This window comes from Harpia harpyja, chromosome 12, assembly GCF_026419915.1.
Source record: "Harpia harpyja isolate bHarHar1 chromosome 12, bHarHar1 primary haplotype, whole genome shotgun sequence".
NCBI lineage: Eukaryota > Metazoa > Chordata > Aves > Accipitriformes > Accipitridae > Harpia > Harpia harpyja.
The window spans coordinates 6,260,269-6,280,707 of NC_068951.1; the positions used below are offsets into that span (position 1 = coordinate 6,260,269).

Genomic DNA, 20,439 nt, shown 5'->3' on the forward strand with positions numbered 1-20,439 from the left:
AGCAAGTGTGAGAAGGCTGCAGGGAGAGAAGTATGTGACACAAACAGAAAAGAGGTGGGGATTTAGAGTATAAACCGGATTTATTAATAACGTCTGATAGCACAGCTTTCAACACTTTCTGACATGACATAGCAAAGGAATAAGGAAGGGTGAGAACAGAAGGATTCATTTCCTTGAGACGGCTCCAACTGGAAGGGCTGGGTATGGGGTGTTTTGTCAAGAGCAGGGCGAGTTCATTAAGGTTAAGATAACTGAATGATGGGGAAACAGGAGGAGTTACAGTCTGGGCAGCTGGAGCATGAGGTGGGATCTCATTGCAGGTGAGACACCTCAGCTGTAGAGAACAAGTAAATCTCTGCAATGAATGGTGGGTGAGGAGGTTAATTGCTAGAGAGCTCCTGGGAAACAAGACACAATAATCTTGCTGTGTGTTATTGTAGGGAAGAAAATCCTCAGGGCTGTTTGTGTGGGACTCCTTCAGTGGCCACGGAGGCCTTGACATTCAAGCAGTTACTCAAGACTTTTCCCTGAAGCAGCTCACAAGTGGCTTTTATCCTTTGGCAGATTCACCTTTGGGCTCACCTGCTGGCTTCCTTGTATTTAATCTGGAGATTAGATAGATTCTATTTCTGATGAGTGCTGGGCAGATATAGCTATTAACCTTTCACTGGAGAGCAAAGATGCCATTAACTGTGAGCTGATAAGAACTATCCATAAAGCTGTGATTAAGCACCTGAATTTAACATTACTTTTTTTTTCCCCTCAAATGTTCATGGATCTAAGCCGAAAGGAAATGTGTTTGTGTTCCTGCCGGTTAAGGCAGGCAGCAAGGCTTCGGGGAGAGCCAGGAGAAGGACAAGGTAGCTGAGACTCCTCATTACCTCCTGAAAGAGCTGAGTTATCTTGAGCAGGAACAGACAGAAGAGCTTGCTGCTTCTGCAGGGTGGTGCATCAGCCTGGTCTCCAGAGCGTCAGAGCAACCTGGTGTTCCCTGGGCACGGCTTGCTCTTCCTCCTGTGCGTGCTCTGAACAAGGAGGTCTTTTTGCATTATTCACTTTGCTCTGCATCAAAAAAGACAAACTCAGGTAGGAGCTGCAATTTCTGGTCCTAATTGCAAAATGACATGTTGTTGAGAGCCTGCTCACCCTCCAAGCAGGTATGAGAAGCAGGACAAGGCCGGGAGTGCAGAATTCAGGGGACGTGTGTCAGGGTGCCTGTGGTTCCTCACTTGCAGTGTTAGCAGCAGGTGCTGCCAGTCCTGCTCCCAGCCGCTGCTCACGCCTCGCAGCTTCCACCTGCCCTTTGCATCGACTTTGCTCTTTCCTGATATTTCAAGGTGAGTAGCTGCAAAAAGACCTGGTGGCTGTTGAGAAGAGGTCGGTAGAAAGAAACAAATGCTACTTGGTATTGCATCCAGCAGAGAGTAGGGATAACCCTGAGCCTGAGGTGCTTAGCCAGGGCTGTCAGGGGTGAGTGGTAGTCAGCAAAGAGATAACGCCAGCTCCTGTTTGAAGGAACAGACCATGGGAGATCTGTGGAGCACCAACAACAGGATAAAATGCAGCCAGTGTATAATAACTCCCCAAGTACAGTACAGCAATTAGCATCTTCCACATCTGCATGGATATATGTTTTCCAGAGTCACAATCCAGCATCCTATGCCCTATAGGTATAGCCCTGATAAAGTGGTAAAGCTAAGACATCAGATGGAGGGAAGGGGGTTGTTTTAAAAGCACTTTTTGCAAAGACCCTGCGGAAACCTCACGTGATCTAAATTCAAACTTCCATCACCAGATTTAAGAGCACAGAGTGGTTTTGCAGCATTAGGAGGTGAAAGGCCCTCAAGGAGGAAGTGAGCTCATGTGATAAAGGGACATTACTGGGAAAGAGAAAGCTTCTGCTGAGCAGTTTAGAAGGCGTCTGTGTGTTATCTTTCCCAAACACGAGGGATTTTGTTAGCGCTTAGCTTTTATTTGCCCTTTCCTGCTCTCGGCTTCTGACCGCAACGATATTCCCGCAGCACACAGCAGAGGCCGTACGATGCTTATGGACCTTTCCCTCTCAACTGGTCTTCCGTCTCGTGTGTCCTCTTGTGACGTACCCCTCACCGATTCCCCAGTTTTCGGTCCTCGGAAGATCCCTCCTCTTCAGACGTGTTTCTGGGGGAAGCTGCAGCCATTTGCAGGGGTCTGGACAGTGTCGGTCTTCCTCGGACCCCCTGCATTGCAGGAGGTGTAGCCTGCATGTCCTGCCACCCCAAGGGAGGATGTGGAAGACAACTGGTCCATCCCAGAGTCCACCCTGGCTTGGCTCACCAGGCGCCGTATAAGTGAGTCCTGGCGTCTTAGCTCCAGGGGGTTGCATTTGGAGGGTGAAGGGGGGGCTAACGAGACACAGGCCTTGTCTCAAGCCAGGGTACTAAGATGGGGAAAAATCTAGAGGGAGGAATTTGGCCCCACACAAAAAGGGGTCACCTGGGAAGTCTCTGGAGGGGATGAGGCAGCTCGAGTGCTTGAGTTCTAGGTCTGCCCCAGGGAGGGCAAGCAGTCCAGGCCGTTCTCCGACCCAGCTGAGGAGTCCCGGGAGGAACGGCCCTGGAGAAAGCGGATGATTTTGTCGATTGTGGCCTCCTGGTACTCGTGGGACCACCTGTGTTCGAGGGGAAAATCTGATTTAATTTTTCCGTTGTGCGAGATGCCACGAGATAGCTCAGTTCATTTGAGCCAGGAGCCAGAGACGCCCTTCCTCCACCCCAGCTCTCTAGGAGCACCCCTTTTCCCCGCGGAAAATGGAGGAATGCCGGACACTGAGGGAAAGCCCCTTCCCCTGTGCCCTGCCAGGCTGGAGGGCTACGAGCAGGCAGGGATGCCAGCCCGGGGCACTGCTGCACGAAGGGGAAGCAGGAGGGCGAGAGGAACCCAGGTGAGCTGCGAAACCTGCCAGCATCGCTCCTGCCCGGAGGGTTGGGGCAGGAGGATGGGCGTCCTCCCATCGGGAGCTCTGTAACCCAGCAGAGCCCCGAGCACAAAACCAGCAGCAGGGTTATGGTGGGGACCTTTGCTCCCTTCGTGCTCTGGAGTACCTGAAGTGACTCAGCTCCCCTTTGGCCTGTTCTGCCTCCCTCATCTGTTTCTCCCAATTTCCTTGTGCTCTTTGCTACTGCTTATGCAAGCCGTTCTCTCCAGGTGTCAAGGAACCCCTTGACAGAGGTTCCTTTTACTTACTTGATACCATTAAATTTCAGGACAGCCCTCATGTCCTTGGGAAGTGTTTCGGGGTCCGGCCACTCAAAATGGTCTGTAACAGGTACAATATTTTTTCCAGAGTTCAGGGCTGTCACAATCTCCTGCAGGAACATGCAGGTGCTCAGGCTCTGGCCCATGTCAGCCTGTCGCCAGCCCCTTCCTGCTCCAACATCCACCAAGCTCCCACCCGGTGGCATCTCCTACCTTGTGCACCCAGTCCTTGCACTCTGGGTCTCCCATGCATTTATCCAGCGCGTTTGGCGAAAGGACCAGCACAAAATTGCGGGCGCTCATGACGCTCTGGACCAGCTTGTCCTCAAACTTCCCTGCCTCCAGCTTCTCCACATCGATGAAGACGCTGAAGCCGTGCAGCTGCAGGTGGACCTTCAGCAGGCTGGTGGCAAGAGGGGACAGCACCATGAGGAGAGCTACTACCAGCACCTGGCTTTCACGCGCTCTCCCACCATGTCGGCCAAGACATGGTGAGACAGAGGAGCAGCAAACAAGCTCCTGCAGGGAACGGCACGGTCCTTGAGATGCCAGCTGCCAGCCCAGCCTGCCTGCAGGTGTCCGGGCCCACGCGGAAAACACAGGGAGCTGGATATTAACTCCCTGCTGTGATCCCCTACAGCCCTACGAGTACAGCGTGAGAAAAGGGTAAGTCAGTGTCAAAGAGGGACAGGATGGCAGTGACAGGACTGGAATTAGCCTGTCCGCCGCGCAGCTTATGGCACGTGCTGTCCCCATTTGCACTGCAGCTTTTGGCAGCCTCTCCCTCCTTCCAGCTGCAGCCTGCAGCTCTTCTGGCTCCACGTTCTTCCCACAACTGATCACCAGCCTTCGCTCTGGGCTTCAGCCCAGCACCATAACGTTGCCTGCAGGACTCACCTGGCTAGCTGCGACCCAGTGCTCCTCCGGTAGCTGATAAATACATCGGTCCCATCAGACGCAGTTTGCAGCGTTATAGGGGAGTGAAGCATTTCTAGGCAGAGCAAACAGCAACCAAAAGTTAAAAATACCCAACGGCTTGTCCCAAGCCCTCGATACTCGCCCCCACCCGCCTGATCCGGCACAGAGAGCAGCAGCGGGACCCGCACCCCGTGCAGCAGTGAGGATGCGGACGCGGTGGAAACCCATGTTGATGTGGCAGTCCTCCTGCAGCTGCTGCTCCGTCACCCGGTGCAAGAAGTTGCGGTTGATGCCACACGTCAGCAGATTGTACGTGTACTGACGAAACTTGGGGTCGATGCCGCCCAGCCAGTCGGCCAGGTTGCTGCGGTCGCAGGTGGAATAATTTGCGAAGGTCTTCAGCTCTATCAACTCCCGGAAAAACCTGGCAGAGAAACAAATGAAAGTGTGGAGCAGGGAGGGGAGGCTGCTGGACAAGGCAGGACCTAGAGACGTTTGGTACCACATCTTTTATCTGCACAGGAGAGAGTGCGGCTACATGCTGCGGTGAAGAATGAGCTAAAGGAATAGAAAAAGAGAACAGCTGCGTGACCGCGGGAATGTTGGTCCTCAGGACATGGAGGTATGAGGAGCTCAGCTGAGGGAGGAGAAGCTTGAGTAAGTTCCCATCTTTCTAGGTAACTTGCAGGATCCCACCTCCCCTGTGCCATAGGTGGTCTCTCCCCATCCCACACCTCTCCCGTGCATTGGCCCCACTGCAGGAATCCCTCTGGGACTGCATACTGCGCTGGAAAAGCCCTGGCAGTCCAGGTCTTGCATTTTGAGGATCTCTGTTCCTGTCTTTGCAAGGGAAAGGCCCAGACCTTTCCCCTGGCTCTGCCACCATAGTGATGACCACGAGAGAGGCCAGCGTGCGCTGGTGGTGGTCCTACCTCTTCCGAGTGATGCTGGAGTCCATCCCCAAATCCTCCTGCAGCTCCTCCTCCGTCAGCCTCAGGAGAATGTCCCCATCCACCTGGCGGTCCTGCCAAGAGAAATCCAGGCTGGAAAGGTCCCAGGAAAAGCTGTCGGGTGAGATGCCCACACCTCTGCTGCAGGATGGGGCAAAAGGGCCCGTCCAGGTGTCCCTCCCCCGGCATGCAGCCCTACCAGGAAGCTCTGGCAGTATTTGTTGAATCCGATCTGCTGCAGCCACGTCTGCACCTCACAGGGCTTCCAGTTGGGAACCGTGGGCAAGATGCGCCGAGGAACCTCCTCCCCTATCATGCGCAGCACCTTTTTGGCCAGGGAGGAGGTGGTACTGCTGGTGGAGTAGCACACTACCCTCTTCAGGCTCTGGGTAGCCCCAATCTCACTGAAAATCTGGGGACACAAAGGGAGGAGACATCACTTTGCTTTCCCTCCTACTCCCCGCAACCTGTGCCGGGCGAGCCGAGGACCAGGGTACTTGGTGAGCTCACAGGGGAACAAAAGACACCAAGGTGCAGTTGTGGCAACCCTTCCCTGCTGCATCTCCTTCCTTCAGGCCAACCTACCCTTTACCTTTGTTTTCTTCTGCCTGGTTTTGATGGCAGCCTCCGTGCAGAGGTAGAAGGCAGCGATGCACTGTGCTTCCAGCCGCGAGCTGTCCAACAAGGGTACCAGCCGCTGCAGGTCGTCCGCCGTCCTCCCCTGGCTGTTGTCACTGCTGCCCAACATCTCACAGGCGAACTGCTCCGGATCCAGCGAGGCGATGAACGGCTCCACCAGGGCCAGCGTCCCCGAGCGCTCCACCTCCTTCTCGATTTCTTTGTTGGTGGCCAGCACTGTGATGGCCAGGCACGCGTGCAGGCGGATTAGGTCATCGTCCCTTGAGAATACCAGTGGGAAAAGCCATTCCGCTGTCCTCTTCTCGATCATCAGGCGCTGGTTGGCCTGCCCTCCGTACATGGCACAGTTGGCCAAGGCCATGGCGCAGTGCCGCAGCACGATGGGGTCCGTCCAGCGGCACCAGTAGAGGATGGCATCCAGGCCTCCATCAGAGATGAGCTGGAAACAGGTCTCCTCGGTGTGTTTGAACATGTGCTCCAGGATACCGGAGACGCTCTGCGCCAGCTGGGGAACATCTCGCTCCTTGGCTAAGTTCAGAATCACTCCCAGACCGATCCGAGCGATCCGATCCCTGCAGGAAGGAGAGGCACAGGCAGGTGAGGAGCAGACGGCCGTGCAGGGAGTGAGAACAGGGACTGGTGTGTGAACTCCCCCGTGCTTTGGTGGTGTTTGCCCCATGACAGCCAGATGTTTCCCTGTGGGACATGGCAGCCAGATATGCTGCCAGGCTGCAATGCATCGAGATGTGACAGGCTGGTGTTGGAAGAACCTGTCTGGGTCTGATGGAAGAGCTTGTGATGGCACAGGACATGGGGTACATAGCCCAGGACCACCACGCCAGAGACTCTTGTGCTCCAGGTAAGACATATGTAGCAATTAACAGTGCAGGGTAGGCTAATGCCAGGCTAGAAATAGATCTGCTTGGTCAGCTTTGCAGGGCGTGTGCGAGCTGCTTCGTGTTCGGGGGTGAAAACTTGTTTGTCCCTAACCGGTGCTGTCCTCTGGCTGCTCTCCAGATCGGTGCCAAGCCCCGGACAGGGGTTTCACATCTGGCTGAGCAACCACGCAGAACTGGCCACGGAGGCGTGCGAGAGACAGGGATCTGCCTGTCCTGGGATGGCAACGTGGAGGCAGCTTGGAGGAAAGCCGTTTATTTTCTCAATCCTGCACTCTCCTAGAAGAGGACAGCAAGTCTGGGGGCAGGTGGCCGAAGACCACCAGCTGCTGCTCAGCCATGGCTGGCCTTGGGAGCCCTGTGCTGCGAGGATGGTCTTAAAATGGCACCTGAATGGGGCTGTGCCCTAAAAGCATAGAGTGAGGAAAGGGGAAATGACGGGCCTTTGGCCGACGTCCCATGAACTTGCCTGGGGCGAGGGGGCAGCTCCATCCCTGGCCTTAGAAATGACCCATTTGGTGCCAGGATGGAGCTGCTCCGTTCACAAGGCACAAGCGCGGGTGCGGATGCTCCATGTCCTGCTGCTCATGAGGGCAGCGGTGTGTTTGGTCCCCAGCGATGGTGGGGGTGAAGACACGCCAGCCTCTCTGCGCTGGCAGGAGGGAAGAGCATTTCTGGGAAGTCTGATGGCCCACATGGCTTGTGCTGACCTTGGGGTGGGTTTGGCAGCAAATGCTGTGGAGAGCTCTGGAAAAAATACCCTCAGCCTGGGACTGGCTCCAAGCCCAGACTTGGCCACGGAGCTGGATTACACAGCCCCGCCAGGTCCCCGACTCCCTGCAGCCATGGGATGGAGCCAGGACTGGTCCAGCTCCCGGCTAAGCACCGCTGCTGCTGCACACGGATGCTGGGAGAGGTCTCTAAGCCAGAGGCTTGGACCCAGGGGGGACCCTACACCTCCCTGCCATCGCTCGGAGGCTGATGGTGGGTCAGGCTGCAGGGAGCGAGGGGCTGGGGGCCCACGGCTGCTCCAAGACCCTGGCCCATGAACCGTTCCTGGAGCAGAGATGGCGACTCCAGCAGCTGCTTTCTCTTGCCAGGAAGCTAAGTGCTGAATTCAGACCGTGCCAGGGATGTTTCCTGGGATTAATTCCACTCTAATGGACTTTCCTGATTTAGCTGTTGCTTCTTTTTGCCTGCCAGTGCATGCAGCGAGGCCCAGGCTTCAAGTCCACAACCTCACAGCAAAACACATCGCCCATGAAGCTGGAGCAAGACGGTAAACTTCCTCCACAAGCACCCCAAGCCCTGGCTGGGGCCGGCTGGGCTTGGGCGAACCAAGGGAGAGCGGAGCTGGCGGAGCCTTGTGTTTGCCTGCGGGGTCCCAGGAGAGAAAGGCCTGATCCTGACCTAGCTCGCGGCAGGTATATGGCTCCTCTCTGGGACCAGCACACCACAGTCCCAGCCCCGACACAGCACACGTCAGGACATGCCGAACCAGACACGGGGCAGAGCGGAGAGTTTGCCTGTCAGGGGACCTTGCGGGAGTGCGTTCCTGGTGTCTGAAGGGCGAGCTGCGTGCAGGTGCTGCATCAGCACTGCTGTGCATTTAGATGTGTTGGGTGCCACGTGCGCACATGCACCCTCGTACACGCGCTGGTATACACCCACACATGCACACCCACGCTCCCACCCCGCCTGTGCCGACGCTTTGGCAGAGCCAGCCCAACGCCTCTCACCTGTCCTGGGGAGCAGCACACGCATCTCCCGCCTCTGAGCTAGGGGCCATGGGCTGGGGGGGCTCCGAGGGCTGCTGACCAGCTGGCCCCCTCCTTATGGCCTCACTCCTGCCCTGGTCAGCAGCAGAAAGTCTCTGGGAACCGGCTTTGTCCTCCTCCTCCTCCTGCTGTGGTTATGGCTAAGGGGGAGTCGTGTCTCGTCCTTGGGGTCTGATGCCCTGTGCCAGCCAAACCGACCCAGCTCAGCCACGAAGGGTGTCTTGTCTGGGTGGCCCCGGGCTGCGGGTGGCTCATGAGGACACCCGGATCCTCACCAGCATCCCTGAGCTGGGGCTGGTCCTTCTCCTGCCATCCGTGGAGGCTGATGCCATTGCCTGGGCGTGACCAGCAAGTCAGGGACCCCTCTGTGCAAGTGCTGGGTGTGGGGGGGACATGGTGTGGAGCTGAGGGGGTTCGGTGCACCGGGAGCACCCGGAGCATGGAAATTTGGGGGGTGTGGGTGGGATGGGCGGAGGAAATTCTTGCTGTGTTCGGGGAGGCAGGCGAGCCTGCGGAGCGGAGGGCTGTGCCTGGCTCGGGGCGGGGGGGGGGGGGGAAGCTCTTTGCAAACTCACCTGTTTTCTGCCACCAGGATCTGCTCCAGGAGTTTTCCTGCCTGGCACTTGGTCTCCAGCTCTGCCGTGTACAGCAGGTTCAGCAGCAGGTCCAGGCCCCCCTCCAGGCGGATCACGTCGCACAGCACTTTGGCCACGTCCCTCCCCAGCGTGGGCATCCCCCAGGCTTCTTCCACCAGCTGGAAGACCTCGGCGATGGCCCTCCTCAGCTCCGCAGGGCCGGCCGCCTGCTTGGCGCAGGCGATGGCCCGGTGCAGGGCGGGCAGAATGCGGTCCAGGGCTGCCCGCACATCCGTATTCACCCCGGGGGAAACCTCCCGGTGCTCCCTGGAGCTGCCCCCGCCTGCCCAGCTGCCCGCCTGGCTCACGCACTCGGGCACCGCCAGCCTCTCCGCAGTCGACATGGCAAAGAACCGACACAGTTTATAGAGGGAGACGAGCAGGGTGAGCACCATCGGCATCTCCTAGCGCAGCATCCTTGGTCACCCGCTCGCCGGGAACACCCAGCCAAGGCCACCACGCTCCTTGGCGAGACCCAAGGTGGCCGGAGGGGAGGTGCAGGAGAGGGGATGGAGCTGGCCCAGGGTCCAGCCGCAGGGCTGGGCTGCTGGATCCCTCTCCCCTCCCTACTCTGCTGGGATGCAGAGCTGGAAGCTGTGGCAAAAGCCGCCTTCCCAGAGCCAGGCTCAGCATCTCAGGTCCTCAGGGGCTGATGTCACCCTGCGCAGGCGCCGCCTCTCCAAGGAGGGGCTCATGTCTGGGCAGCAGCATCCCCCTCCTCGCTGCAGATGCTCTGGCATCCCCCTGGACCCCTCCTGCCACAGCCCTCTGCCTGCCCAGCCTGAGCTGGGGCTCGTCCTGCTGTCCCCACGGCCCGTGTCCCCTCCTCGCCCGAGCTGCTGCGGAGTCTGTGGTCACCTCCACAGCAGGCAGGGACCCCCACGCTGCTTTTGCAGCGGGTCTCCCCAGGACCCTCTGGGATGGGTGGTGGCCATGGCTGTGCTCACGGTGAGGTTGTGGCCATCCTGGCACTGCATTTTGAACCCGTTTGGTATCAGTGCAGGGGGGGGAAAGGGCTCCCTTTGTGTGAGGGAAATTCAGAGCAGCTCTTCTGGGTGGGCTCAGGATTTGCATGATAAAAGAAAGAGCAGAGGCAGTCTGGGCCCCTTTTCTTTTCTTTTTTTCCAGGCCAGACGTGCTCGGGGCAGAAATGCTTTGGACGCTTCTCGCCTGTGTTGGGAGGAGCAGCTTAAATCCTTGGCTCCAAAACCAGGTTGCTGCCAGCTCAGACTGAGACTTAAATTCAAGTTGATGTTTTGATGCGACAGAGTCGCTCTTAATCCTCTCTGGATCCACTACGCAGGGACAGACAGAGGAAAGGGACATTAGCTCACAGCAAAGGACAGTAAACAAGGCATCCCGAGCGGCACAGTACGGCAGGAGAGGCTCAGCACAGAACCGGTAAGGATTTTCCTGATAAATTATTATTAAGCAGGGGTAATGATATGGGCTATAGCAGTGCAGCACAGCAGAGGGGTTTGCTGCCTCGGAGGAGGCTGCTGCCTGGGGAGGGCAGGATTCAAACCATTCCCTTAGGCTTGTCCTGACAAGCCCAGAGAGCCGCGCTTTGCTTTCAGTTTTGCTCTGCTTTGCTTTTTGAGAGGGGTTTCCAGCACCAGCAGCCTGACCTCTGGGAATGGCAGGGATTCCCAGCCTTGCCCCGGGGGATCAGCCCCATCGCCTGAGCTCTCCTCCTCGCTGGCTCTGCTCAGCCCTTGGCTGCAAGGTCTCCCCAGGGCCCTGTTACCCCAGCCAGCCCCTCTCCCGGCGTCTCCTCCTGCCATGCTTTGAGCACAGCAGCCAGGGAAGGGCTCAGCGAGCCTTCGTGGGTCTGCGGTTGCCGGTGGTCAGGACCCTGGAGCAGCAGGAGGGAGCTTTGCCTCAGCCGATCAGCAAAAGCAGCTCAGACACTCCCCAGCCCTTCTTCCCCCAGCCTCCCCACAAGCCTGCACCCTCTCAGGGCACTTGTCCCCCATGTTTGATTCAACAGGGACAGGATGAAGCTTTAGCGCAACGCTGGGCTGGTGCTCGCACCCGGGGACGCCGCCAGCCCCACCATAGCTGAGGCCAGGGGGCAAGGAGGGGGGTGACAGGGCTGCAGGAGAAGTCCTGCCCCAACAGTCCATGTCTGGTGGCTGCCCTCGGCTCACCAGGGCTTTCCAAGTGGAAATGCCTTTCTCAACACCAAATCAAAGCTCTTTCCAGCAAGGGTGGGAGCGGCCAGTGCCGGGAACTGCCTGCGTCCGAGCTGGCAGAGGCGAGGCCTCTGGAGAAGCGGGCACCCTGCTCCTGTTCTTCTCTCCCTGACTATTCCATCACTTATTAAAGCCCAGAGCTGCGCCGCTCCTGCCCCGGGGCTGGGACAGACCTCATGGATTTCCTGCCCCAGCAAGTGGAGGCAGCCAGAGGCAGAAGCTCTGTAGCCTCGTGTGCGTTTGCTCCTTGCCCCTCATTAAATAAACATCCCAGAGTTATCAAGAGCTGCCAAAAGAGCTGAATCAACATTAATTAGTAACCAAAAAGATTGGTCAGAAAGGGAATGATGGGAGCAAAATACACAGGCTGTTGTTTGTCTACAGCAGTGAAAGTGCAGAGGGCTCCTGCTCTCCTTCCCTCCCGGCTGCTCACCTCTGGCCCCTGGTCCCCATGCACGGAGGTGGCATCTGCCCCATCCAGACCCACCCCACCTTCGGGCTCCCCAGGTCTGCTCCCAGCTTTGCTGACATTGAGAAAGCCGAAATCCCAAGAACAAGTCCTCCAAAACGGTGACATTTTGGGCAAGCAGAAGCCCAGGGCTTTTCCCTTTGCCCTCTGAGCATCGCTCCCCCATCCCCTCTCGTTAGGGTTTTTGTCTTGCCAAGACCAGGCTAGGAAAGGGCCTCCCCTTGAGACGGAGGCTGGGAGCTTTAATACCATGAGGTTTGCTATGAAATAAGTGTGGCAGGACCCCAAAACTGGTTCCTGGCTCTGGCCTGCTGTCCCCCTCAGCTCTCTGAACCAGTGCCCAACCTGCACCCGGACTGGGAAGGCTCTGGCAGCAAAGGCACAGCCGGTGGCTCTCGGAGCTGCCTGCACGCATGGGGAGCCCTGTCCCCCCCAAACGCACCCGGCTCGATACGGACTGCAGGGGATGCCGGGTGGGAGAACGTCTCTGCCCCTTTTCCCCTGCTCTGACCTTGGCCTGTTTGTTTTCTCCCGCTGGGGCAGGCTGAGCAAACAGTGGATGCCGGGGCCCCGTCCGCAGCTGCGCTCCAGCCCACACAGTCGCAGGAGGGCTGCGCTCCCGGCCGCCCAGGATGAGGCTGCTCTTCCCTGCCCTTGTGCTGGCCCTGCTCGCCACTGCCCATGCTGCTGAAGGTGAGCTGGAGCCGGCCAGCCCTGCGCCGGCTGCCTCCCGCTTGCAGCCAGGGTGGGGATGGAGTGAGTGCGGCTCCAGGGCTAATGGAGGGGCTGGGGAGGGTGAGGAGGGGACCAACGGCCACTGGCCACGTTGGCTACACCTTGCAGCGTGGGGAGAAGGCAAGCAGGCAGCACAGGGGTATAAGTGGTGCCTGGGCAAATCCCTGGCCGTCCTACAGCTAGACTGTCAGCGTGGAGCTGGGACCCCGGCACAGCCTGGTCCATGGCTCCCATCCCAGCAGGACCTGGGTGGGAGCGGGGAGAGGTCCTGCTGTAGCCCCTGGTGATGGGGTTGACCATGGAGAGGTGGGGTCCCCCCAGCCGGGACGTGCCCGTGTTTGCTTTCACTCCTGGAGCTGGGCTGGGGGGAGGCACCGGCCCCACTGCCCACCCACGTTACTCCTCCTGCGCTGGCGGGCGGCTTTTGCAGATTCCTGTGTGGGCCGCTGCGAGGATGGCTTCAACGCACAGCGTAAGTGCCAGTGTGACACCCTCTGCGTGTACTACCAGAGCTGCTGCAGCGACTACTCCACCGTCTGCAAAGCCAAAGGTACTGGTCCTGCAGCCGCCCTCCCAGCTGGGGCAGGGGCTGCCGGGCTGGCCGTGGGTGCCTGACACTGCAGGGGCTCGGCGGGGTCCGTGCTGGGTCAGGTCTGCACCCACCTGTGTCTACAGAGCCAGGATTTGGTGCTCAGGGTGCTGCAGCACCAGGGATTTTTGGCAGCTGGCTCGCTGCTGCCTGCGGCATAGGGTCTGTGCAAATCCATATTGCCTGGGAGCAAGCGGCTCCTGCACCCAGACCCCGTGGGAGACGCTCAGGGCTCTCCCGGACCAACCTGCTCCCTCCCACAGTGACCCGGGGAGATGTGTTTGCCTTGCCGGAGGATGACTACCTCGACTACAACCTCACCGTCGACCTTGGCACTGTAGCGGGTACCGAGGCGGCCCCCACAGAACTGCCCACGTCCCTGTTGCCAGCGCAGGCCACGCTGGAGAGCAAGCCGGACCCCGAGGAGACGCTGATGGAGGTGCCTGTGCAGGTGGTGCCCAACACCACGCTGGATGGGCTTGGGGAGCAGGACCCCGTGGAGGAGGCTGAGGAGCTGTGCAGCAGGAAACCTTTTGACGCCTTCACCGACCTGAAGAACGGTTCCCTTTATGCTTTCCGAGGTACCTCGGGGACCTTTCCTGGGCACACGGGACATGCTGCCGCACCGTCACCCTGTGCCGGCGGTTGTGGTCCCTCCTGCCGCTCTCACCTCCCCTCTCGCCCCAGGGAAGTACTTCTATGAGCTGGACGAGAAAAGCGTGCGGCCCGGCTACCCCAAGCTCATCAGTGACGTCTGGGGCATCGAGGGCCCCATCGACGCAGCCTTCACACGCATCAACTGCCAGGGCAAGACTTACCTGTTCAAGGTGGGCAGGAGCCTGACTGCAGGGCTCGGGTTGCTCCTGGGGCGGCCGGTACAGCCCCCCAACCCACCCTGGCCTCACCCTGGCACCCTCCATGCATGCACACACACAGTGGCTGCCAGATATCTCCAAATCCCTGTGGCTGTCCAGGGCCCCAGGCAGCCACAGCCTCACCACAGGGCTTCCCAGCGTCTACTCGCTCCTCTGGGCAGACCAGCGCCTGGGGAATGCTGCACCCAGTTCCCTGACCCCCCCTCTGTCCCGCACCCCCCCAGGGCAGTCAGTACTGGCGCTTTGATGACGGAGCCCTGGACCCCGGGTACCCACGTGACATCTCCGAGGGCTTTGAAGGCATCCCGAACGACATCGACGCGGCCTTCGCTCTCCCCGCGCACAGCTACCACGGCAATGAGAGAGTCTATTTCTTCAAGGGTAAGGGCAGCTGCGCAGCCCGGGCAGAGCCTGGCACCAGTGACCGTGGGCAGGACACCCCTCTAACTACTGCTCCCCCCTCGAGTACGTGTCCCCCACTAATGCCCTGCGCATCCTCTCCTAGACAAGTACTACTGGTCCTACGACTTTGCCCACCAGCCCACGCAGGCTGACTGCGAGAAGTCCTCCCCCTCCGCCGTGTTCAACCACTACGCCTTCATGAACCGGGACAGCTGGGAGGACATCTTCCAGATCCTCTTTGGCGGCAGGATGAGTAAGGGCTGGGCCAGCCCCGGGGGAAAGGGCTGGCGGGTGCCCACTTTGATGGGGTGCGAGGGGTGCAGACACCCAGGGAGGAGGGAGCGATGCCTGGGAGTGCAGGCAGGCTGGATGATCCGCCATGCTGGGCAGGAGCCCAGGCTTTGCACAGGAACCCCTCCCCAGGCCACAGCTGCATCTCCCACAGCATCCCAAATCCCACCTTCTGCAGCCCTTATGCCCCACGCTACTGAGCCCATCACCAGCCACCTCGCACCACAGCGTCGCTGCTGGGGAGTGTTTATTCCCACTGGAGCTGGAGATGCCATAGGAAAACCCCAGCCCCAGGAAAGAGAAATGAAAGATGGAGAGGAGGAAAAGGGGCCTCAGCAGCACAGGGCTGATCCCAGACAAGGGTCGGGCGAGGGGCCGCTCCCAGCTCTGCCTGGCCCATGTCCCCGTCACGCATCCCAGCCAGGCTGGGATCCTTTGGAGCATCCCTGTGGGTCTCGGAGCAGGTGCTGGGGGGCTGCCTGTGGGGCTGGGCTCAGCTCACCCCCAGACGTTGCTGCCCCTCTCACTCGCCCTCTGCCTCTTTGCCAGCCGGGGCGAGCAGCCCACGGTACATCAGCAAAGACTGGCGGGGGGTGCCCAGCCGGCTGGACGCTGCCATGGCCGGCAGGATCTACGTGGCCTCCCAGCAGCCCCGGAGGAGGAAGTCTCGCCGCCAGCGCAAGAGGTACAAGAGCCACCGGTCACTGAATTTGGGTTTCTGGGGCTGGCTGCAAAACGACTCCGACTCTGCAGGTGTCGAAAGCGACTGGCTGTCGGGCTCCCAGTGTGAGACCCTCCAGAGCGTCTACTTCTTTGTAGGAGGTGAGTGTGGGGCAGCAGGATCCGGGAGAGATGCAGAACCAGGGCTGCCGGGGCAGGGGGAGGTCTCCTCTCGCTCCGTGATGTCCCTGAGCTCCGGGATGCAGTGGGAACCTTCCCAGCCGAGGGCTGGCAGCTCCCCGCAGCTCTGCCCCGCGGGCAGTCCTGACAGCCATCTCCCCTTTCTCCCAGACAAGTACTACCGCGTCAACCTGCGCACCAAGCGCGTGGACCTGGTGCAGCCCCGCTACCCCCGCTCCATCGCCCAGTACTGGCTGGACTGCCCGCAGCCCGGGGAGGAGAGCACCTGAGAGGGCTCCGCCAGAGCCGCCCAGCAGCACAGACCCTAGCTAGACAGAAATAAACTGTGAGTGCCGTGCAGGCTGGAGAGCCCCGTCTGTCTGTCCATCCATCCGTCCCGTGGTCTGCGCAGTCCTAGTCTGAGATCCCCGTGCCCCCGAGAGCTGTGGTCGTCCCCCCAGGTATAAAAACTGTGCGTGGGCTGTGCCAGATCCCTGCTGCTGGCCCGGTTCATGGCGCGGCTGCGGCTCCTCAGATCTGCTCCGCCAGCCAGTCCGGTGCCTCTTCCCACTGGAGGAGAGGGACGGTGCCGGCGGCTGCCAGCCAGGAGCCAGCAGGGTCAGGTCTCCAGCATCCCCGGAATCAGGTCCACAGCCCCATGCATGAGCAGTTGGGCTCCGGCTGGGTGCCCATCCCCGAGGGACCCCATTTGAGGCACTCCCTGGCCTCCCCCCGCTGCCTTGCTCACCTCTTGGCTCGGGCGATCCTGGCCACGGCGGTGCTGAAGGAATGACCCTTCCCTCAGGGCTGGGACGGCGCTCGGGACCTGGCAGCTCCCGGGGGAGTGGGTGCCACTGAGATGAGCTCCTGCTCCTGCTCCTGCCCCGGCTCCTGCCGTGAGGACACATGAATAAACCCCGACCCGCTGCCCCCCCACCCCCCGTAACCCCAGGGGCTTCCTGAGATGCAGCTGATGCCCAGGGGGGTGGCCTCAGGCCCCGGCTCTCACCGCTTCCCCCGGTGTGGCTGCGGGTGCCCGGGGAGCTGATGGGAGCTGGGAAAAACCGTGTCCTCCTGGCCGGGCGGCAGGATGCCAGCGCTTCCCTCGGGTGGGACTGCTTGCGGCACGGGGGGTCCTGGCAGCACCTGGGGGGTGAGCAGAGCAGTCAGGCTGCTGTGCCGCGCTGTGCCACCCCGCTCCGAAGAGACCCCCGGGGCCATACCTGGGACACGATGGCATCGGCCGGCCCAGGGCAGCAGTGAGGGTACCCCGGGCAGCTGGGGCGGCCGGAGGCGGGAGGCAGCTTCTGGAAGAGGGGATAGCAGCGGGTGGGTGGTTCGTGCATCCTCACCCTGCCGTGGGCACGGCCTCGCATGAGGATGCCTGTGGAGCCCGGGGACCCCCACGCTCACCGGCAGCCGGGGGCCGGAGGCGGGTGTCATGTCAGGCTGCCGGAGCCTCGCAGGGTGGCCAGGGGGGACACGGGGGGTGCGGGCACTCCGGAGCAGGGGCTGGCTGTCACAGGAGCTGCGGGTGGTTCTGCAGGATGGGCCAGCTGGCATGTCACCGCTGGGGTCTGGGGACAGCCGGGGCTGCCTGGGGAGCAGCGAGGGAGCAGGGCAGGGCACTGGCAGCCTCCAAGGAACCTCCGAGCCCTGCCCGGCCCCAGGGAGTCCCTAGGAGAGGCTGGCTGACACAGGGTGCTGCCCAGCCGGGGGCCCTGGCTGCCACACCAGTCCCTTGAGCCCCTGCTTATGGATCCTGTGCATGCCCCCCCCATACCTCAGCTGCTCGTTCTCCACCACAAAGTCCCGCAGGAGGCCGTAGAGGCTGGGCCAGGCTGGGGCTCCCTCCTGCCCTTCGAGAGGGGAGCGATGCAGCCCTGCGGGGCCGTACCTGCCTCCCCAGCCTGGCCGTGCCACCGTCCTTGTGGGTGTCCCAGGGACCTCCATGCTCCTTGTCAGCACCCTCGGCAGGCACAGCTGCTGGCGCAGGGAGAGGTTTTCCAGCTGCAGGGCATGTATTTCTTCCTCCAAGGTTTGCAGCAGCTTCTCCCGGGACACCTGGGAGCACAAGGGGGTGGTTCAGGGGGGGTCCCAGCAGCGGGGCAAAGCACCCTGCCCACAGCCCCTGCCTGCTATACCCTGTTGGCCAGGGGCCTGGTGGTGACCCTCCGGGCACGGGTGGCGTAGTGCAGCGTGCTCAGTGTCTCTGAGAGGCAGCGCGAGGATGGGGAGATGCAGGCGACCTGCCGACGAGGAAGAGCCGCAGGTGAGCTGCCAGCCAGGGGGTCACCCGTTCCCCTCCACGGGGCAAGACCCTAGCCCCCTGCAGCTTCGTGCACCCCTGCCCAGCCTCCTCTATGTGCGTACCATCAGGGTGATGCCTGAGCCGCCCAGGGAGCGGGCCAGCAGCCGGGTGAGCTTGCTGTCCCGGTAAGGGATGTGCATCCGCTTCCCTCGGGGTTTGGCCAAAAGGGAGATGCAGTGTCCTGCCGGAGGATGAGCCACAGAGGGTGCAACAGGGTTCTGATGGGGACCAGCAGCTTGTGCTCCCATGGGGCGGTCCCCCGACTCTTACCCAGTGCCAAGAGGCTGCGGTTGATGTTGTTGGCCTCCACAGAGAGCTCCCCACTGGAACCGGTCTCCTTTACCCGCTCGCTGCCAGCCAGGTCCACGAAGCACAGTGTGCCCTGCTTGCTGGGGCAGGTGCTGGGCTGGGGGACCAGTATTGGGGGAGTGATGCTCTGGCCCCCCTCATACCTTCCCTGTGGCCCACAGCAGTGTCCCAACCCCTCCATCTGGGATCTGGCTCCCTGCTGCTCACCCCACCAACACATTCTTGGGGAGGAGGATGTGATCCCCCCACCCTGGGGCTGTCTGCACCCCCAAGAAGAGTCCTGGTCCCCCCGCCCCCCCAAGCCCTCCCCCATGTGCCCAGCGCAGGACACATGCTCACAGCCCGGCTGCGGACGTGGATGGTCAGAAGAGCGTGGCTGCGGCTCGAGTGCCTGTTGAGGGCATGTGCCGAGGTCCGTCGTCTCTGGGATCCTGCCAAGGGAGGATCGAGAACTGCAGGGGGGCACGACGGCCCATGCCCCGGCACAGCACCCACTGCCCACCTCCTGCCAGACACGAGCCTGCCTGGGTTCTGCGGCAGGATGGCGAGCTGCCCCTCTCGGCTGCCATCGGAGCCCCACACCAGGCACCCCCCAAACATGCCCCTCCATGGCCCCAGCCCCGCACCCGTGGCTCAGCACCTTGCAGGAGCAGGTCAGCGATGGCCTCCAGGCTCTCGAAGTCCACGCTGAGCTGGTTCTCCACGTAGAAGCCGCAGGTTTTGCTCCACCGCAGAGGCAGGGCACATGGTGGCCCAGGCTCAGCAGGTCCCGGACCTGGGGGGGGTACGGCGGAGGGGAGGCACTGGGGAGCGGGGGCACAGGGTGCCAGTGTGCCAGTGGGGTCGGGCTGCATGGCCGGGCAGGCACTTACCTGCTCATTGTAGATCTCCAGGTAGGAGGCACTGAGAGCCAGATCAGAGCCACGGCTTCGGCTCTGCTCCAGAAGGCAGGCGAAGGACCTCTGCATCAGTCCCAGCAGCCCTGGGGCCGCTGGCTGGGTCTCGCTCTGCAGAGATGCAGGGAGGATGAGCAGTCACGCTGCTTTGGCACCCACCTCCTCCCACCGCCCCAGCACCCACGACCAGGTGAGAAGAACCTGTCCCACCATCAGGATCAGGTCAGGTGGTGGGCATAGCTTTGTACCTGGGTGAGAGGTCCCATCAGGGTGTAGGTCTTTCCCGAGCCGGTCTGCCCAAAGGCAAAGACGGTGCAGGAGAAGCTGGGGAAGATGCTGAGCCTCAGGCATGGCCCCAGGTGGTGACACAGGGATGCCACCTCCCGGCACGGCCCCGGCAATGCAGACCTGCCAGTGAGGCCTGGACTGGTGCAGCGCAGCGGGCACGGGGTGAGCCAGAGGGCTGGGGTCCATGGGGGGTCTCGCCGGGACTCACCCGTCTATCGCCAGCTCCACCAGCTGCCTCATCCCGCTGCCTTCGAACACGGCCTCCTGCGAGGCTCCTGTGTCGAACACGGCGCTGAACCCGAAGGTGGCATCGTGCCTGGCTGCGCTCACCTGGGCACAGGGATGACGGTGGCTCAGGGGGTGCCGCAGCCCCCCACTGACCTCCCCAGTGGGGAGGTGGCACTTACGTGGACGGTGCCGTCACCGAGGCTGTGCACAACCTGCCGGTCACCTCGCCGCGTCTCTGTGCAGGTAAGCGGCCGGACCCTAATGGCGGAGGGGGAGTGGATGGGGACACAAAGGTATCGCTGCAAGGGGAGCCCTGCTATGCCCCTGCCCCGGGCAGGAGGGTCCCCAGCGCGTCCCCGAGCCCTTTGCGTCCCCTCCCTTACCTCAGCACCACTCTCAGGCGTGTATCTCTGCCCACCACGGGGACCTCTTGCTTCTCTCTGGGGCTCCTTTGGGGAACAGAGGCCAGTGGGGTGGTGGGTGCCCCCCAGCTGGGGGACCTGCCCACAGGCACCCCAAGGGCTGGGTAGAGGGGCCCATGGTCGTGCCGTGCTCGTGCCATCCTCCACTCCCCGCTGTGCCCTGGGGCCTGGCAGGGAACAGAGCGCAACGTCCCCCCATGTCCCCACAGAGGGACTGTCCTGTTCCCCCCCCCCACCTTTCTGGGGTGCCAGCCCCCCGCCGGCTGTATCGGCCAGGCGGTCGCTGCCGAGGCCCTGCCTGCCGCAGTCCTGGGGTGGCCTCCGTCCCCTCCGGCTCCCCGTCGACTTACGGTCTCTCCTGGCCCCATGGGAGCGTTTTAGGCCGTGTGCCCGACTGGGGTTCCCACTCCTGCTCTCCCTCCGGCTCCATTCGCCCCCCCAGCACCCCTCGCTCAGGGTGCCCGCAGCACCCGGCCGGTCCCGGCAGGAGCCACCGCCAGCCAGCCTGGGCTGCCCCGCACAACAGGTACCACCGC

General features: G+C 61.4%; 3 protein-coding genes and 1 long non-coding RNA gene across 7 annotated transcripts; 2 read left to right on the plus strand and 2 right to left on the minus strand.

The window, feature by feature from the left end:
- Nucleotides 1-61: 61 nt before the first annotated feature.
- Nucleotides 62-10,174, minus strand: SARM1 (sterile alpha and TIR motif containing 1). Of its 4 annotated transcripts, none has more exons than XR_008237385.1 (10): nucleotides 8,994-10,174; nucleotides 5,698-6,316; nucleotides 5,305-5,517; nucleotides 5,088-5,179; nucleotides 4,344-4,579; nucleotides 4,135-4,228; nucleotides 3,451-3,640; nucleotides 3,226-3,347; nucleotides 1,230-2,650; nucleotides 62-1,025 (listed from the first exon to the last, which is right to left on the minus strand). XR_008237385.1 is itself a non-coding variant. In XM_052802808.1 (9 exons), exons 1-9 carry the CDS (start codon nucleotides 9,452-9,454, stop codon nucleotides 2,521-2,523), a joined length of 2,157 nt encoding a protein of 718 aa, XP_052658768.1. In that variant the 5' UTR covers nucleotides 9,455-10,174; the 3' UTR covers nucleotides 62-2,520. The 4 variants fall into 4 exon arrangements, 1 of the variants encoding a protein (XP_052658768.1); XR_008237383.1 differs by having other exon boundaries at nucleotides 62-1,062; XR_008237384.1 differs by having other exon boundaries at nucleotides 62-334; nucleotides 882-2,650.
- On the plus strand, nucleotides 6,301-9,111 carry LOC128148716 (uncharacterized). The gene is made up of 3 exons (XR_008237386.1): nucleotides 6,301-6,603; nucleotides 7,844-8,064; nucleotides 9,011-9,111. It is a non-coding gene; the product is annotated as an uncharacterized LOC128148716 (long non-coding RNA).
- Nucleotides 10,175-10,249: 75 nt separating the features above from the next.
- Nucleotides 10,250-15,818, plus strand: VTN (vitronectin). The gene is made up of 9 exons (XM_052802817.1): nucleotides 10,250-10,454; nucleotides 12,261-12,410; nucleotides 12,883-13,002; nucleotides 13,305-13,622; nucleotides 13,729-13,868; nucleotides 14,141-14,297; nucleotides 14,422-14,571; nucleotides 15,159-15,431; nucleotides 15,621-15,818. Exons 2-9 carry the CDS (start codon nucleotides 12,350-12,352, stop codon nucleotides 15,737-15,739), a joined length of 1,338 nt encoding a protein of 445 aa, XP_052658777.1. The 5' UTR covers nucleotides 10,250-10,454; nucleotides 12,261-12,349; the 3' UTR covers nucleotides 15,740-15,818.
- Nucleotides 15,668-20,209, minus strand: KIF12 (kinesin family member 12). The gene is given in 17 exon segments (XM_052802809.1): nucleotides 15,668-16,045; nucleotides 16,198-16,340; nucleotides 16,459-16,595; nucleotides 16,673-16,756; nucleotides 16,863-17,046; nucleotides 17,233-17,513; nucleotides 17,594-17,698; nucleotides 17,823-17,941; nucleotides 18,031-18,166; nucleotides 18,409-18,500; nucleotides 18,710-18,820; nucleotides 18,823-18,844; nucleotides 18,942-19,076; nucleotides 19,214-19,289; nucleotides 19,462-19,583; nucleotides 19,661-19,739; nucleotides 19,865-20,209. Coding segments are annotated over 17 exon segments (2,070 nt in total). The 5' UTR covers nucleotides 20,044-20,209; the 3' UTR covers nucleotides 15,668-15,980.
- Nucleotides 20,210-20,439: the final 230 nt, after the last annotated feature.

Excerpts from the sequence above, each read along its gene's own strand:
- SARM1 (XM_052802808.1), bottom strand. The coding sequence starts at position 9,454 with ATGCCGATGGTGCTCACCCTGCTCGTCTCCCTCTATAAACTGTGTCGG. Across the intron at positions 4,580-5,087 it reads TCCAGCATCACTCGGAAGAG|GTTTTTCCGGGAGTTGATAG; the intron begins GTAGGACCACCA and ends TTTCTCTGCCAG. Across the intron at positions 3,641-4,134 it reads ACTGGGTCGCAGCTAGCCAG|CCTGCTGAAGGTCCACCTGC; the intron begins GTGAGTCCTGCA and ends TCTTGCCACCAG.
- VTN (XM_052802817.1), top strand. The coding sequence starts at position 12,350 with ATGAGGCTGCTCTTCCCTGCCCTTGTGCTGGCCCTGCTCGCCACTGCC. Across the intron at positions 13,003-13,304 it reads CACCGTCTGCAAAGCCAAAG|TGACCCGGGGAGATGTGTTT; the intron begins GTACTGGTCCTG and ends TCCCTCCCACAG. Across the intron at positions 14,572-15,158 it reads CCTCTTTGGCGGCAGGATGA|CCGGGGCGAGCAGCCCACGG; the intron begins GTAAGGGCTGGG and ends CCTCTTTGCCAG.